This window comes from Bos javanicus, chromosome 10, assembly GCF_032452875.1.
Source record: "Bos javanicus breed banteng chromosome 10, ARS-OSU_banteng_1.0, whole genome shotgun sequence".
Taxonomy (NCBI): Eukaryota; Metazoa; Chordata; class Mammalia; order Artiodactyla; family Bovidae; genus Bos; species Bos javanicus.
This window is the reverse complement of record NC_083877.1, coordinates 13,290,622-13,309,079: the sequence shown is the minus strand read 5'-3', so window position 1 is coordinate 13,309,079 and position 18,458 is coordinate 13,290,622. Positions and strand designations below refer to the sequence as shown.

General features: G+C 45.1%; 1 protein-coding gene across 2 annotated transcripts in view; it reads right to left on the bottom strand.

Annotated features, from left to right (window-relative positions):
- MAP2K1 (mitogen-activated protein kinase kinase 1) overlaps positions 1-18,458 on the bottom strand; it is a 75,075-nt gene that overhangs the window by 35,976 nt on the left and 20,641 nt on the right. For both annotated transcript variants that reach the window (XM_061430146.1, XM_061430147.1), the window contains exons 2-3: positions 2,092-2,302; positions 537-683 (exon numbers count right to left, since the gene is read on the bottom strand). In XM_061430146.1, the coding sequence (XP_061286130.1) occupies positions 537-683; positions 2,092-2,302 (358 nt within the window). The remainder of the gene's footprint in view (positions 1-536; positions 684-2,091; positions 2,303-18,458) is intronic.

Sequence of the window (18,458 nt, the reverse complement as noted above, 5' to 3'; positions counted from 1 at the left end):
AACTCAATAAGGTGTTTGTAGAAATATAATATTAATTTGCTTAGGGTGGTGCTTAATATGATATATACCCAATAGCTATTAGTTCATCAGTATTAATTTTGCTAACCCTGCTCTTATAGCAAGTTATAAACTCTCTGAAAGCAGGGACTCACCCACTTTCACTCATCTTCATAACCCCTGAACCATGTACCTAGTACACAGCATGGCATGTAATATATGGGTTTAAACTACATTAACCAGGCTTGACCCACATCAAAATCTTGGGATCAAGAAAACTGAGAGATGTGCTCCAGGTACAACCTAGGGACACCTGGTTGCTGCCACCTCTCTGAAGAGACAGGGACTTAGGAAGGAGGCCTGTCATTTTCTTGGTTAATCCAACTTCTACAGTCAGGTTTCCTAAATGCCCCAGATAGTGATCTGGATCCAGGGAGGAACAAGGAAGCAATCGGTCAGGTCACATCTCAGAGCAAAGGTCAGACTGGAGCCCCCAGCTTTCCAGGCCGCTCTTCAGAGGCTGCCAGGCTGCCACACACCATGTGCTCCATGCAGATGCTGATCTCGCCATCGCTGTAGAACGCCCCGTAGAAGCCCACGATATAAGGCGAGTTGCACTCATGGAGAACCTGCAGCTCCCTTATGATCTGGTTCCGGATGGCAGGTTTGATCTCCAGGTGAATTAGCTGGGGAAAGAAAGTGGAAGGAAGAGAAGCTTTAAACATATATGAATGGATGGAGGGGTGGAGGGGTGGGTGGGTGGATAGACAGAAGTTTTCTGAAATGCTTAAGCTCCTAAAGGTGGGAAGAGAGGAAACAGGCAAGTTTCAACAAACAGGTTACTGGCCAGCTAGAGTGCTGAGTGCCAACATAACCAAGGCAGGTGTTGGCACTGGAGGAGCTGTACCCAGGGGAGGGACAGCTGTGCCTCTACTCCCAGGAGCCAAGACTGAGGAAGAGGGGCCCTTTTGCTCCCAAGAACAAAAGGACCTGGGAAGCTGAGAGATGAGGAGAAGTGGCCTTAGAGACTTGGTTGATACCCAAGGGCTGCAGGACCAGAAGGGGATGAGGAACTGGGTCTGCCAATCTAAGCTGCCCAGGAGACTTCCCCTTGACCTTAGGAGCCTGATGTGGTTGAGATTTAGCCAAGGCCTGGGGGGCCTCCTTATCTTCGCCCCACCATGCTGTCCCTTGTTTCAGCTGAGGAGACAGGTGACAAAAACATGAAATGGTTACCGAATAAGGCTGAGCTTCTAAAAAGAGCCACGGACAATGAGTGTCAGAAGACATGGAAGCAGCGGTTAGCAGCGTGGGCGCTAGTGAAAGCTAGACAGGAGGTGGGCCTTGAAGATGGGAAGTGTTTGAAAAGATGGAAGGAACAGCATGAGCAAAAATATGTGGACAGAAATGAACATGGTGTGCTGCAAAACATGGAAGAGTCCAAATCTGCTGTCCAGAAAGAGGAGGACTCAGGGTCACCAGGGAGGCACGTCCAGCTCAAGGACTGCACGCCAGGGTGCGGAGCCAGGACGCCGTACTGCAGGGAGACGAAGGGGAAGCATGGCAGGGGTGGAGCTCGGAGAAGCAACACGAAGTCAGTGTTTTTTGTGTCCCTGCTAAGTTGCTTCAGGCGTGTCCGACTCTGTGTGACCCCATAGACCGCAGCCCACCAGGCTCCGCTGTCCCTGGGATTCTCCAGGCAAGAACACTGGAGTGGGTTGCCATTTCCTTCTCCAATGTGTGTCCCTGGGGCTGGGTAAATGAAAGCAGCCCCTGCTCTTGAAAAATGGCAAATGACCATCTCAGCTTTCTTTCCAGAGCACCCAGAAAGCTAACAAAGGGTTCCTTGCTATTATTTTCCAGTCTGGGGAGTGGGATAAATACACTAACACATCATGAGTGTGTTTATCTGTAATCTAACAGATAACACGAATTCAAACTTCAAACAGCACAAAAGTGTACTGAATGAAAAGTCAATTTTCTTTCCACCCTTGTCTCCAGGCCCCCAGGTCTTCTAAGAGATAATCCAATTACCTGTCTACCAAGGCAAGCTTGATTCAGTCCTTTTTTTTTTTTTTTTTAAAGTGCCCTCACCTTTCTGGCCATAACAAGTCCGGACGGCTTGTGGGAGACCTTGAACACCACACCTCCATTGCCGGCACCCAGCTCACTGATCTTCTCAAAGTCATCATCCTTCAGTTCCCCCACCTTCTGCTTCTGGGTCAGAAAGGCCTCGAGGCGCTTCCGCTGCTGTTCATCGAGCTCCAGCTCCTCCAGCTTCTTCTGCAAGGCCTCCAGGTTGGTCCTGTCCCAAAGTGGGGAGCACAGGTCAACACCGGCATCAGAGAAGCCCACCCAAAGGAGCGCTCCTGCTGTGGAGAGCTCCAGCGCTGGGGCCAGAGAGAGAGCTGACGGAGGCGGCTCGGGGAGGGTCTCACCTGCTGTGGCTCTGCCCCCTGCACTCTACCACCCCTCACGGCTCACCACAGACACACTTCCCCTCTCAAGGTCTGGTCTCCTCGTTTGTAAAATAAGGGAATGAGTTCTCTCTCAGTGGGCTCTGGGCCTACGAAAGGAACCACAGAATCTACTAAAATCCAGAGTGAGCCACCTTACTCTGCCTTAAAACCCCAGTTTCAAAAAGTCCCACGAGTGTTGGTTTTACGACACCATAAACAAAGTACAATCTATTTCCTAAAATCACTAAATTGAAACCAAAGCACATCGTCGAAACAGGCTCTAACCTGAATCACAACAGAAACCCTCCTTCTCCATGTGATCAGATCAGGAACAAGGTGAATCAAAACACAGCAAACAGGACATACCTAAAATTTTTACTTTTGCAACAAACACGAAGTGCATTCATTCACCACCTTCTTTGAGTGAGAGCTCCACATACAGTGCCTATCATTTCCAAATTCTTTCAGGTGGAGCAAAGATGTCAACAGAATAATCTCCATAAAACTTTAAGAGTTGGATGACTTTCTCCCATTTTAATGCTCACCTAATTTGACAGTAATTTTTTTTTTTTTACTGACTTGGACTTACTGAGTCTTTGCACAGCTCTTAACCAGTATTCACAGAGGGAGAAAAAAGAAAACCACTTCGTTTGCAATCATATTTCATCAGTTTATCTTATATTTAAATACATACATTACTTAACTACAATTCCAGGTGTAACTGTACAAATGACTTTGGGGACAAATCATCTCTTAGTAAGCACATAATCCAACCAGTGGGTGCCAGAGTGAGTGGGTGTGGCAGAGAGCAGCCCGCTAGTGCGTTTTACATAAAGAACTGAAAAGCGCTCATTACCTCCCGGGAGCCTGTGAAGAGAAGGGTGGTAAGGAGCGCTTCTACCATGTTTCATTTTTGTCCTTAGTCTAGACAAACAACACGGGTGGCAAGACAGGCCGGCATTACACATCAGGAAGCTGGTGACCTCCCCTCGACAGGCACCATTTCGGAGCTTGAAGGGTAAGAGCAAGCACCGTCTTCCACTCTTCGTTCACATTATACTCCAAACCTTAAGAAGGAGATGGAGACCCTATGCCTCCCCAGTGTACGGGAGGATCCAATACTGCCTTACAAGTAACATGGTACACGGGGCCAGAGAGGACACGGGGCTGATTTTCCCCATCTTCCTCACTGGGTAACTCTGCGGGGAAAGAAGGCTGGGGCCATCAACTGAACTGTCCCCTAAAAATTCGTAAGTTGAAACCTTAACCCCCAGTGTTTGCTGCTGCTAAGTCGCTTCAGTTGTGTCCGACTCTGTTTGACCCCATAGACAGCAGCCCACTAGACTCCTCTGTCCCTGGGATTCTCCAGGCAAGAATACTGGAGTGGGTTGCCATTTCCTTTTGCAATGCATGAAAGTGAAAAGGGAAGTCGCCCAGTCGTGCCCGACTCTTAGCGACCCCATGGACTGCAGCCCACCAGGTCTCCTCCGTCCATGGGACTTTCCAGGCAAGAGTACCGGAGTGGGGTGCCATTGCCTTCTCCAAGGTCATATGGGTAGAGCCCTATTCAGATAGGACTGATAGTCTTGTAAAAGAGGTGGCCTATCCCCTACACACTCCAAGGAAAGGCTGTGTGAAGATACAGCAAGACAGCAGTCTCTACAAGCCAGAAAGAGAGGTCTCGCCAAAACCCAACCATGCTGGCAAGTCAACCAGTCCTCATCTCGGACTTCAAGCCTCCAGAACTAGGAGAAAAGTAATTTCTGTTATGTAAACCACCCAGCCTATGGTATTTTGTGATGTAGCCCCCGCAGACCGAGACAGTTGGTCAATATCGTCATCCTGAAAGGCTCAGCTCAGCCTCATGCTCCCCTCAGGCCTTCAGGTAGGGCGCTGGAACCATGGCTGCTGGGAGTGCACAGCTCACACCCTCTGGTTTCCCTTCTCTAAGGTCTCTCCACAAAGGAGCCCATTGATGACAACATTTAGAAACACACGTCAAATGCAGACAGACCTCACAGCTAAAACCTGGATGAGGTTACAGCTGCCTAGAGGGTCAGTAGTCTGACTGGAAATGCAGACTCAAAAAGCTCTCTAGAACACACACACACAGGGACGTCCCTGGTGGTCCAGTGGTTGACTCTCTGCGCCTCCAATGCAGGGGGCACAGGTTCAATCCCTGGTTGGGGAACTAAGATCCCATATGCCATACAGTGCGGCCAAAAAAAAGAACATACACACACGTACACACCCCCACACTGAGCATATATGAGGGAGAGAAGAAAGGGGGGCTAGATGAAAAGATCATCACTCTCCTTAATAACACCGTATTCTCTTTTGAGTGTTTTACACATATTAATGCATTTAATCCACACCCCTACAATTACAACAGAGAGTGAACTCAAGCACAGACAGGGGAAGTAACTCTTCAAAGGTTGTAATCTAGTAAATGGCAGAGCCAGGAGTCAAACCTGGGCAGAGAGAATCTCTAACCTTAATCATGATGCTGTATTACCTCTTCAAAAAGTTCCATACTTTCAAGGGTGGTGACTTGCAAACATGGGTGAGATCCTAGGGTGGCGCACTTAACACACCAGGGCTCAATCAGACGAAAAAATGGTATAAATGGTGTCCCTACATGAAGAGCACTTTGCCTCAGATGCCACCCCGTCTCCCTCGTAAGTCAATCTGAACAACTGCCTTGTGAGAAACACTGGCCACAAGAAGCCACGCCCATTTGGGGGCTGAGGAGGGGGAGGGGGAAGGTGGGAGGGACGCTGACTCTGCTCATTTTCTGACTCGGCAGAAATAAGGAATTCTCCCATTTTGAGGAAGAAAAACTAAATCTGGGCTTTGTGCCACCTTCCTCCCTGCCCTCCCTCCTGTGCTTCACGGTCCTTCCGCCTACTCCATCAGCTAAGGACCCAGCTTCTGATTTGTGCTTTCAGAGGGTGGAGCCACGGAGCAAGGAGACATGGCAAAAACTACAAGCTACGGTGGCAAGACTTTCCTGACGACTGGGGGTGGACCGGTGTCACCAAATTAATGAGTCACAGTAATCAGAAATCCTGGATGCTTATCCCGAACTGGGCATCAACTAGCTGGGTGACCATGAACAAGTCATTTAACTTGACAGTCTGTTTTCTCTCCTATAAAACAGAGTGTGAAGATGCTTACTTCACCAGGACAGGATCAAAACAGAAAACTAATGGGACAAAATACAGGCATTTTGACACATTTCAACACAAATGTTGGGGCAGGTGGGAGTGGGTTGGAGGATAAGGAGAAGCCACAGCATCAACAGCAGGCTCCAAAAACTACTGTCTTTTGTCCTTCCTGTAATTTAATTTCCTGTAATTTAAAAATTATTAAAAAGCCTCTAAATGTGTTTTAAAAACTATTTCAGAGAATGAAAGACAAAAGATTGTATCTGAAGGTGAAAGGAAAGTCCTGGCCACAAAACGACTTTCACGACTCATTAAAGAGAAATCAATCAGTAAGATATCAGCATTCAGTACTGCTTCCTCTCACACAGGGAACAGATAATGTTCAACAGGCTCATCTGTGCCCTCCCAAGATGAAATGCTTCACACAGAGGAAATAGGAAGAGAGGGGCCCCTCACCTCCAGCCACCCGACAAATCTCCAACACTCAGAGGATGAGAACCAGCCTCTCTCACAATCTTTGGTTTTCACTGAAATCAGCAATATCAGGACTAGGGATTAAGAAAAGAACCTGGAGCCTAGCAGGTTCCATCTCTGACACACCCGGCCCTCTTCAGGGAGCAGCTGCGATAGCTCCGACCCCCAGCACGCACACTGCCTACGGCAGAAAGGGAACAACACACTGCAACGTGAACTCTGCACCAGGGCTGTCAGTAAACACGAGTTCATCCAGACACACGAGCACAGGCTTGAAATGGGAACACAGAAGAAAAACAAGGGACTTGGAGAAAAACATGGGTTGTCATTCATGTTCTGAAAACACCAGGGAGGCACAATGAAGTGGGTGGGGATGAGCCTACAGAACATCTCCTTCCCTCTCAACTCACCCATCTGCTAAGCCTCATTACACGGCCACAGCTGGAACCTTTCATTCCTGGCTCGATGTTCACATCAAGCAGCAGCACACAAGGCAGCACATGGAGAGACCTGAAAGACCACCTTATGCAACCCATTCCACAAGTGAGGAGACGGAGGTGCACAGAGGGCGAGGTCCCACAGCTTACGGGCGGCAGGTCTCCCAACTCCTAAAACATTGCCACCTTCAACTTTGATGGTCATTACAACGGGAAGCTGACCTGAAAGGTGGAGGGAGGCAATGTCCAGACCAAGGAATGGGGTCATCAGACTGACACACACCAAACAGAAATGAGCCACAAATGCACGCCAAACACCAGCCCGTTGTCTGTCACCAACCTGAGCACGGCGGCGGCAGGTGGCAGGCCCCACCCCCACCAGGAGGAAGCACAGAGGGAAGAGCAGGGGGTGACCCCCACTCACTGTGCTGGGAGGGGAGGGGGAGCCCCGGTGCACGTGGGTCTCCTCACCAGAGAGCCCAGGGAGTGATGAACTTCTCCTCCTCCTGGGGAATTCGGCCAGTAGGGCCGGAGGAAAGAAAGGCAGAAAGGGAACAACCCCCAGAGAATAAGGATGCGCCCCTGACCTACATCCTATGCACTCCCCATCCGAGAGGTCTTGGGAGCTGCCTCCTTTTCTGGTATCCTTGATTTCCACACCCACTAAAAAAAAAAAAGGATATGGGGAGTAGGTTGGAGAGAGTGGTCTAGATGTCTCAAAGGAAGTCTATCAACATGATAGCCAGCTGAGGAGGTGCAGAATAAGGCAGAGGGCGTATTTGGACTGAGGGGCTGAGGAGCTTCAACCAGGGAGGTGAGGGGAAAGGGGTAGAGCTGGCACCAAGGGTCTCTACATGGCCAAACCACAGACAGCAGGAGATGCAGGGGGCTACAAAGGCAAGGAGAGAGGAAAAGGGGCCTGGATGAGGAAGGCCAAGGGGCCAAAGGCACAGCTCACAACCTCCAGACTCCAACCTGGACTAGCCCACCTGTGTTAGCGCAGCCCACCCATGTGTGCCGACCATGGCCAGCCCCGGACAACATGGTGGGGAGAAGCTTATAGCCCCCCACCTCCATCCTGCAGGCGCTCTGGGAAGGGCTGGTTAACTAATGGGGGAGTAAAATTCTAGGAGTACATATACAGGCTCTGTGAAAGAGACCAGATACAAAAGAATACACACTATGTCATTCCATCTATAAAGAATTCAAAACTAAACTACACTATTATAAACAGTGATGCAAACTATAATACAGAATATTATATAAACAACAGTAGGATAAACAACAAGGCCCTACTGTGTAGCACAGGGAACTATATTCAATATCTTGTGATAAACCACAGTTGAAAAGAATATGAAAAAGAAGATATATATAATTGAATCATTTTGCTGTATAGAAGAAATTAACATAACACTGTAAATCAACTATACTTCAATTTCTTAAAAATCCAAAAATAAAAACAAAGTTAAAAAGTGATTACCCTTTGGTGGGGGAGGGTAGTGACTAGGAAGGGACATATGATGGTTAATTCCATGTGTCAGCATTGCTGGGTCTCAGTGCCAATGTATTTCATCAAACATTATTCTGGATGTTTCTGGATTTTTGGGGTGTTGGGGGGGAAATGAGATGAACATTTAAATTGGTAAACTTTTAGTAAAGCAGATTACCTTCCATAATGTGAACGGGCCTTACCAGCAGTAGAATTCTTCTTCCAGCGGACTGCCTTTGGACTTATAGTGCAACTCTTTCATGGGTCTCCAGCCTGCCAGCCTACCCTGAAGCTTTTGGCCTTAACAGGCTTCCACAATCACAAAAGTGAATTCCTCTAAAAGTTCCAGTCAGTTCTGTCTCCTCTCTCTTTCTCAATCTCAGTATCTCTTGATAATCAGATTAATCTGCCTTGAAAGCTCCGTTCTGATTTCCTTTTATTCTTTTTTTCCCTCTTTGTGTTTCAGCTTGGATAGTTTTTATGAACCCTTCTTTTAGGTCACTGATTCTTTCCTCAGTTCTGTCCAGTTTGCCAATAAGCCTGTTGACCTCTGATGTCATATTATAGGTTTGTTTCATCTCCCCAGGTCTTCGGTAAGAATGCACGCCATTTGACACTACAAGGCCCTCGGTGAATAGTGAAAGGAATACAGACAAAGAAGGGCAAATTAAGACAATGATGTGATGGTAAATAAAAGGTGATTTCACAGATTAAGTGAAAGTGCAATATAAAAAGTACTGGAATCACCAAAAATGATAAACAAATATTTCATATTGCTATGGTATTGTCAGTAATTGTTGGTTAATAAGAATAATGTGTGATTTGACAGTACCTACTACTGATTTATTGCATACCTGCTGTGTGCCAGGTATTCTGCTAAACATGGATAAGCACCTAAATTCCTGCCACCATGGCACAACTGCCACTGTCAGCCCCACTGTACTGATGAAATCCCCTGCATTTTCCCGTTTTCATGCAATAAGTAATAGCGTAGAAAAGTGCACAACGTTGTTAAACACCACCTTTACTGCCTTTACCAGCTTCACCACCACTCCCAAAGACTTCAGAGCAAAGACGATCCTTCAGGTTCCCTAAGCCTCACAAAGAGCCTAGGACACAGACGGCTCTGCAGTTCGGAATATGCTGAGCAATCAAGATGATTTTTGTAGGATTCTAGAAGAACATAAAATTTAGATAGCAAAAAAGGAGAAAGGGCGTTCCAGCAGGGTCTACAATATAGACTGTGGTACAGAACTGGGAGTAAGAACATTAAGAGCAAAGAACACTGGGAGAATCAAGTTTAAAAGTAAAAAAATCAGAAAATGAGAGTCGGGACAGATGTTTATCACTGATTTCACTTTAAATCAAATAGCTTCCAAGCCAATAAGCAAATATTTTTAAAAGTCAAGAGAATGAGTTTGAGTAAAAGAAATAAATAATCATCACATATTCCTATCCTTCAAAAAAACAACCCAACTTCATCCTTGGAATCAAACTGCCTTCTGAAATCATATAAAGAACCTTCCCATGGCATGTTTCTGCAGACAGGCATGCTGAAACACACACACACACACACAGGAACCTCTGGAGTGACAGGATCACCCACTCACACTCTTCTTAAATAGTGAACAACATCCTGAATCAGACAGGGCGTGTCAAATTGTTGCTTGAAAGAACTGACAGCCTATGGTTCCTTCTGCCCCAGTGGACAAAATGTGTTCATATTAGCCACACTTGAGTTAATTTCTGAAGGACCAGTCTTCTGTAGTGGTACCAAAAGGAAAGAAAAAAGTGATTGAGTTTGGAGGGAGAGGAAAAAAGATCAGAAGACAGAGGACAAAAAGGTATGCATCACCTTTACTTAATAGGGACAAAAGAGGGATGTAAGAGTCTGACAAAGAACGAACATTTAGATGCAGTTAAGAGATGAGCTCCTAAATGCTAGTCATGGTATACTCATTAACTCACCTAATCCTCACAACAACATTTAAAAATGGGTATGTTGTTCCTGTTTTACAGACATGGAAATGGAGGCCAGAAGTAGTTAAGTGACTTAACCAAAGCTAGGGTTGGAATTCCAAAGTTTGATCTTTCCCCCACACCAGCTAAAGAGCTCATGTCCTTCAAACAAATCTCTAACTTAGCTCATCCCTAACACCAGGTATTTACCCATTAGTGACTTTGAAGTAAGAAGTGTGTTTGGCTAAGAGGTAAAATCCCTGAGAGGGCAGCAAATTACATCTACCCCAAAAGAAACTTCTCTCAGAGGAACATCCGAGGCTGACATACAATTTGGTTGGGGAGGGAAGGGAAGAGATAGGATGCTGACCGGGTGTCCACATGGGGTGAGCAGTAAACGTTCTGGCGGCCCTGAGAGGGCGGCAGGGAAGGGGCAGAAAGTGATGAAAGAAAGCACCAAGGCTGACCTAGGTAGAAAATCCAATAAACTGGTGGTCACCATCAGAAAAACAAAGGCAGCCGCGGAATGGGACTCGCTGACTGTTCTTGAAAGGACAAATCGGTGAAAGCGGCCTTAATACAATGCTGCACGTGATCCCACCCACTGGCGAGCCTGACAGACTACAGTCCATGAGGTCGCAAAGGAGTCAGACATGACTTAGCGACTAAACAATTCCCTGCTCTAGAGAAAGACATTTTAGCAACTCCCTGCATAATAATGGCCCACGGTGTTCTGTGAACGACAGGTGCAGGTTGCTCTTTAAGGAGAAAGGATCCAACCACAACCTTAGACCTCATAACCCAAAATGGTGAGGACAGCTGAGTCCCTGGGGCAAAAAAAAATCAATAGCTAGTGCCCAGAAGCAGGAAGATGTAGTCAAAAAAAAAAACAAAAACAAAACAACAAAAACAAAAAACAAAACACAGCACTCAAAACACATCTCCAATTCTAGATCACGTTGAGAAATTTTCATTTCTCCAGACCCATTTCTCCCCTTAAATACACAAACAACATGTTTGTTACAGCAACATCCTTCTCCTTGCTCAAAGTACAGACAAGAGAGGTCAGCAAACCTCACCTTTGAGCACATACCACCTCTGGGGGAAATCTCACTGCCTGGGCCCCTCTAGCAATCTCAGGGAAGCCTGATCTCAGGACCAGGGCTAGAAGGCCATACACGTGCTCACGGAGGCACTCAAGTTCCTAAACTATTAGTCAGGCTCTCCACTTAAGAGTGACTGGTCTGGCAGAGTCAAAACCTAGCTGGTAGAAGTAACATCATAGACCAGAGAGAATGAAATTTAATGAAAACCCAAACTGACAGTGTTCGTTTCTGTCGTCTCAAAGAAGGTGAAGGGTGAGGAAATAAGTGTGCTCGTAACAAATTCCCTCACAGTGGAGGATACCTGAGGCCCGGAAGCCTGGCCCATAGTTGAGAAGGGGCTGCTCCTGAGCTCTGGCATAGGCAGAAGCAGGCCTGGGCAGCACACAGGGGTGGAGCTGGAGAGATGGATTAGATCGCAGAATAAAATGGGAGAGACTTCTATGGGGAGTGGCTGTGAAGCAGCAAAAGATGAAGAAAAGGATACAACATGGCAGAGTGGCAGAGGTCATCTAAACCTAAGACCACCAAAGTTTATGTTGTCTTTATTGCTACAAGACATTCTCCCCACCCCAGACCTTCAGTCTACTCTGCCATGCACACAAACAGCCTTGTGTATATTTTGTTCTTACTGTTGTTTGATGGAAACAAAGGAAAGAGGGCCAAATTCCAAGTTGGTTCAGCACAGAGCAAAGAGAAGAGAAAAAACGCAGAAGGGAAATGTGAGTCCCAAAGAAACAGAAGTGACCAAGAGAATCTAAATCTCCAGGACTGCCCAATCTAGAGGAGGGCAGGGTGTAAGGAATGGGAGTAGATATCTAGGTTACAGCTGTGCTGTCTATAGCCGTGAAAATGCAACACAGATTCATTATGGAGCATCCATGGTGTGATAGGCACTATCTACGCTAGAGGTTAGGGAGGTACAGTGGTGGAAGACAATGTCCTGCCTCACCAGGCTCTGTGTGTGTGTGTGTGTGTGTGTGTGTGTGTGTGTAAACAGGGAGACAGAGATATAGAGATGACAGAGAGACAGACAGATATCACAGTGCAAGCCAAACACTGGGAAGGGTACTAACAAGTACATCAACGACTGCAGGGTAAAGGAGACCATAATGCTGAAACTGAGGTGGGCACAGCGGGACATGGGAACAGAAAAAAGACAACTCCATCTAAGATGAGGAAGGGAAAGCAAAAGTCAGAAAGTGTAATGCCCACTGAAGACAGAACTGAAGGGTATCAGTTTCTGCAGCAGAGGGAAAAGCACTCCATGCAGGCTCGGGCATCAGCATGAACAGAAGAGCGCTGCAAGTTACAAGCCGTCCCAAGTGATCAGAGAGCAGGTGCGCCCAGGAGAGAGCCCAGACGAAACTGGAGGCTGAGCTGGGGCGAGACTGTGAAGGAGACAGCACATCACGCTAAGGGACTAGGTCTGGGAGGAAATGGGGAGACGCCGGCCAAAGGCTACAGACTTGGGGTTAGAAGACAAACAGGTTCTGCATGTCTAATGCTCAGTACAGTGATTCTAGTCAACAATACTATATTATATATTTCAAAGTTGCTAAGAGACTAGATCTTAAATGTTCTCACCACACATACACACAAAAAGAAACGATAATTATGTGACAAGACAAAGGTATTCACTAATGCTATGGTGGCAATCATACTGCAATACATATCAAATCAGTACAATGTATACCTTAAACTTATGCAATGTTATAGGTCAATTATATTTCAATAAAACATAAAAACTCTAAGTTAAAAAATTTTTAAGACGTGGCCCTAGCACACCAGCCTAAAATGCCTGAGGATGTTGTTTATGGTTTAGCAATAAACAGCAGCCTGGCATCTTAGTTTCTAAAAATGCCATCAGAATACTTATTTTACTACTTAAACATTTTTTTTTTCAGCATACATTGGTTCTATATTATACGTCTTACCTTCCATCACCAGATTTGTGACCTGCTGTCATTCAGCGATCCTGGTTTCTAAAGACTCCACTTTCTCCGCAGATCCACTACCTGGTGAAGCAATGCTCATTTTTGCTGTACAGCTCCAGAGAGCCTTTTGTCCCCCACCTCTCTGGTATTTTTTTATTGACTGTATATTTTCTGGCACATAGGCAATCTGAAAATGATAGGCCATTCTGAACTGTACGCTTATTTTAAATTTGTATATTTGTATCAAATGAAAATGTTCACTTTTAGAGGGTTGTTAACAGCAATTGGGGAACAACTTCTGAGTATCTTCAGTTTCCTGGAAGGACACTGGATTCTCCATTAGACAAGCCGCAATATCCTTCACATCATGCCTCTCACGTTGCACGCCTTCTGCGTATATGCAAGTGTTTCTCAAAATATTTAAGATACATTCAAGATATCACAATTTGACCAGAATGCAATTTAAGTATGCACTTTTGGGGTCAAATCACCAATAATGCACTCATGCAAAGCAGACATTTAAAGAAGTAAAGAATTCTAGTTTGATGAAACGATCGACAAGGGGTTAATATATAAAATATACAAACATCTCATATGACTCAACATCAAAAAAACAAACCACCCAATCAAAAAACAGGCAAAAGACCTAAACAGACATTTCCTGAAAGAAGACGCAGAAATAGCCAAAAGGCACATGAGAGATGCTCAATATCGCCAACAGTTGAAATGCAGATCAAAACCACAATGAGACATCACCTCACACTGGTCAGAATAGCTATGAACAGAAGTCTCTAAATAATAAACGCTGGAGAGGCTGTGGAGAAAAGGGAACCCTACTACACCGCGGGCGGGAACAGAAACCGGTGCAGCCACTATGGAAAACAGTATGGAGGTTCCTTAAAAACAAAAAACAAAGCTACCTTATGGTCCAGCAATTCCACTTCTGGGTATACATCTGGGAAAAAGAAAACTCTAATTTGAAAAGATACCCGCACTTCAACGTTCATAGCAGCACTATTCATAATAGCCAAGACAAGGGCCCAGCAACAGGCGACTGGCTTGAGAACACGTGGTACGCGTACACAGTGGACGATCACTGCACCGTAAAACAGAATGAAGCACTGCCATGCGCAGCGAGGCGGACGGTCCCAGAGAACATAATTCTTAGTGAAACAAACCAGACCAGAGGAAGACAAATATTATATGATACCACTTATATGTGGAATCTAAAAATTTATACAAATGAATCTATATACAAAGCAGAAACTGATTCACAGATACAGAGCGAGGGGGACAAATTAGGAGAGATGAACAGAAATACATAAAATAGAAAAGCAACAGGACTTACTATATATAGGACAGGAAATTATACCCAATATCTTGTAAAAACTTATAATGGAATATAATTGCCAAAAAACCAAGTCACCGCACTGTATACTTCAAACTAACACAATATTGTAAGTCAACTATACATCAACCTAAAAGAAATTCTAGTTTGCAATCATAACAGAAATAGAGTCAAGAACTGCACAACTCAGAAGACACTGGTTTCCTTGAGAGGATGTAGAAACCTGAAGTCTAAAAACAGCTGAGTTCAACTTTCCAATTCCTTGGAAACCCACTGGGGAATTCTCTTTTAGATAATTAACTCTCGTTATCTGTTCCAAAGACTGGCTCAAAGAAGCCTTTGATAGTACCGTCAAATCGAGTCCATCGTGCATACCAGCTCATTTTAAGGACAGAAGCGTTTCTCTCCTGTCAAACCACAGTCCTGGAGTCAATTCCTAAACCCAACACTGATTCATATTATTGCTATCTATGCAATACATTAATAAATGATGGTTGCTTTTCCAGCTATGCTTGAAGCTCACCAAATTCAGTTTGGCTATCTCATTTCATATATGCATTACTGAATGCCTGAGGGCTTTTTTATTTGCAGAATTGCACCCTCTGTCAATACTTTACCTCCAATGTATAACCACAATCTTAACAAAAGACACTAAAATTGTGGAAATAACCCTGAATTTGAAATCAAGAGGTCTACAGCCTCCATCAACTCTGCTGGTAACTGATCATCTAACCTTGAACAAACTCTCTCACATGTATTAAATGGAAGCATACTCTTGTCCTGTGTTACCAAAGACTGTTATGAACATAGTGAGAATGTGCTCTGAAACAAACAGCTGGCCACATTAAAAGAGATGCTTTTCTAAAATAAATAAGAATACCTTTCCTCTAACTTATTCTTGCTTACAAAAAGAGTGTGATTGTGGGTGACACCTCACATTAATTGTGAATCCTCAAAGAGCATTAAAGAATACATGAATGACCAAAATTAGAAAACAAAATCTACCTAGACAGCACATTCAGTCAGTTCAGTAGCTAGTCGTGTCCGACTCTTTGCAACCCCATGGACTGCAGCACGCAAGACCTCCCCGTCCTTCATCTCCCGGAGAATGCTCAAACTCATGTCCATCAAGACAGAGATGCCATCCAACCATCTCATCCTCTGTTGTCCCCTTCTCCTCCTGCCTTCAATCTTTCCCAGCATCAGGGTCTTTTCTAATGAGTCAGTTCTTCGCATCAAGTGGCCAAAGTATTGGAGTTTCAACTTCAGCATCAGTCTTTCCAATGAATATTCAGGACCAATCTCCTTTAGGATTGACTGGTTTGGTCTCCTTGCAGTCCAAGGGACTCTCAAGAGTCCTCTCCAACACCACAGTTCAACAGCATCAATTCTTCAGCACTCAACTTTCTTTATGGTCCAACTCTCACATCCATACATGATTACTGGAAAAACCATAGCTTTGACTAGACAGACATCTGTTGGCAAAGTAATATCTCTCCTTTTTAATATGCTGTCTAGGTTTGTCATAGCTTTTATCCCAGGAAGCAAACATCCTTTAATTTCATGGCTGCAGTCACCATCTGCAGTGATTTCAGAGTCTGAGAAAATAAAGTCTGTCACTATTTCCATTGCTTCCCCATCTATTTGCCTTGAAGTGATGGGACCTGATGCCATGATCTTAGTTTTTTGAATGTTGAGTTTTAAGCCAGCTTTTTCACTCTGCTCTTTTCACTTTCATCAAGAGGCTTTCTCTTTGCTTTCTGCCATGAGTGGTGTCATCTGCATATCTGAGGTTACTGATATTTCTCCCAACAATCTTGATTCCAGCTTGTGTTTCATCCAACATGGAATTTTACATGATGTACTCTGCATATATGTTAAATAAGCAGGGTAACATTATACAACCTTGATGTACTCCCTTCCCAATTTGGAATCAGTCTGTTGTTCCATGTCCGGTTCTAACTATTGCTTCTTGACCTGCATACAGATTTCCCAGGAGGCAGGTAAGGTGGTCTGGTATTCCCATCTGTTTCAGAATTTTCCACAGTTTTTCGTGATCCATACAGTCAAAGGCTTTAGCACAGTCAATAAAGCAGATGTTTTTCTGGAACTCTCTTGCTTTTTCGATTATCCAACAGATATTTGATCTCTGGTTCCTCTGCCTTTTCTAAATCCAGCTTGAACATCTGGAAGTTCTTGGTTCATGTAGTGTTGAAGCCTCCCTTGGAGAATTTTGAGAATGAATGACCAAGATTACAAAACAAAATCTACTAAGACAGTACTCCACTGCATATTAAACTTGAGTTAATAGATGTAGAGAAAAACAAGACAGCAAAACCAGCCTTATGAAGCATTCTTTGGACCTTGATCGCTTTGGGTTAAAATTCTGCAGTTTCTGCCTGGCATACAAAAGAGAAGCATGCTCTTACTGCAGCAGATAAAAAAGGTTTGTCCACAGGCTCTTCCTCTTCACTTCTCCCCACCCACTTCCTTTTCTTCCAAAGGAGAAAGGCTCTCATTTACTCACTGGTTTGCCACATCCTGCCTCAGAAGCTACTTCCTAGGAGCTGCCTGGGCTATTCTGAGAGGAGTTTTAACTCCTCAGGCCCTCAGGCCCGAAGATATTTATGGCATCCCTGCCCATTATCTATCATTTACAGTCTAGTAACTAGACTCTACTTGATCAGATAATTAATACTTCCAACTTTTCTTCATACTGGTTTGGGACTAAGCACTTTACCTACCACAGAGTCAGGCAGGGGCCATATCTCTTGGCCCTATCTGGGGGCTCCAACTAGCCCAGCTTTGTTTAGTAGTAAAAAAAGAACAAAGAGTAGAAATGATCCAAGCATCAGTATCAAGAATCTCAATGCACATAACAGTGCATTTGATATCAGAGAAAACCCACTGAAGCCAACCTCCCGTCCCACATGACCTTGGTAAGCTAACACTGACATTCACGCACGCATTTCATGTTTAGAGACTGTCTACTATACGTCGGGCCTGGGCTAAAGATGGGGCATCGAGACTGAAGTCCTGATCTCCAGAAGTTCACAGGGCAGGCGGTGAAACACAACACATGCGTGTGAAGATCACCACATTCCCCCGCCCCGCCAAGAGGTCTGTCTCCTGAGTAGTTCATAGACAGTTCCACTGGAGCTTTTCCAAGGAAGACCATGCAAAGGTTCATGGTCAAGATAATTTCTGACATCAAACTTCCAGGAGAGGTAGGCTCCCAAACACTGGCAACAAACTTGGATGAGAGGTTAAGCAACGAGCCCAATCGACACAGGGGTGCAGGAGTGGAGCCAGGACTGCAAACTCAGCTGTCTGCCTCCAGAGATCACTCCTACACCACCAAACAAGAGCACCCACTAGGAGTCAGAGCAGAGTTTGTATCTATGGGGGGAGCTAGTCATGGTGTTGAAAGTGGAGCAGGGCATCATTAGCTCCTTTTTTTCCCTTAATTAAAGAGACTTGAGCTCCTCTTAGTAAAGAAAGAACAGAAAAATATAGACATTTTTAATTAAGAAATGAATCAACACTGACCACCTACGACATGTGAAACCTACGCCGAGAACTATCATCTGCTGTTACAGAGGGACGTCCTGCCTCGTACACCACCCAGTGCAGCTCGACGGGCCCCTTCGGCTGGCCAGGCACGTGAGTCGCTCCCAACGGTTCCCCCTCAGACAAGGAACAGGCCCACCCCTAACGAGGGGTGACCAGAGACCAGCTGACAACGTACTAACTGCTGAGCTCCCAAGCATCCGCAAGTCCCCTAGTAGGAGAATGTAGAACATGGAAGCTTCCACCACAAACGAAAAGCATTATTTCTTTTCACACGCCAGACTTGCACCTACCGTTACATTTCACTAATCTTCAGCAGTCTAAACACCTGACTTGGATTCTGTGTCTGTCTGCCATATTTGAAACACCAAAGTTGAATGACTTCTAGAGCCAAATTAACACTAGTTTTTTCTCTCCCTCCACATATACTTCCCTCTTTTTCTTTTTTCCCAGAAAGTTGAATCCTATTAGCAGCTAACTCTACAGAAATCTGTCAAGATTTCAGTGGCCATTACCAA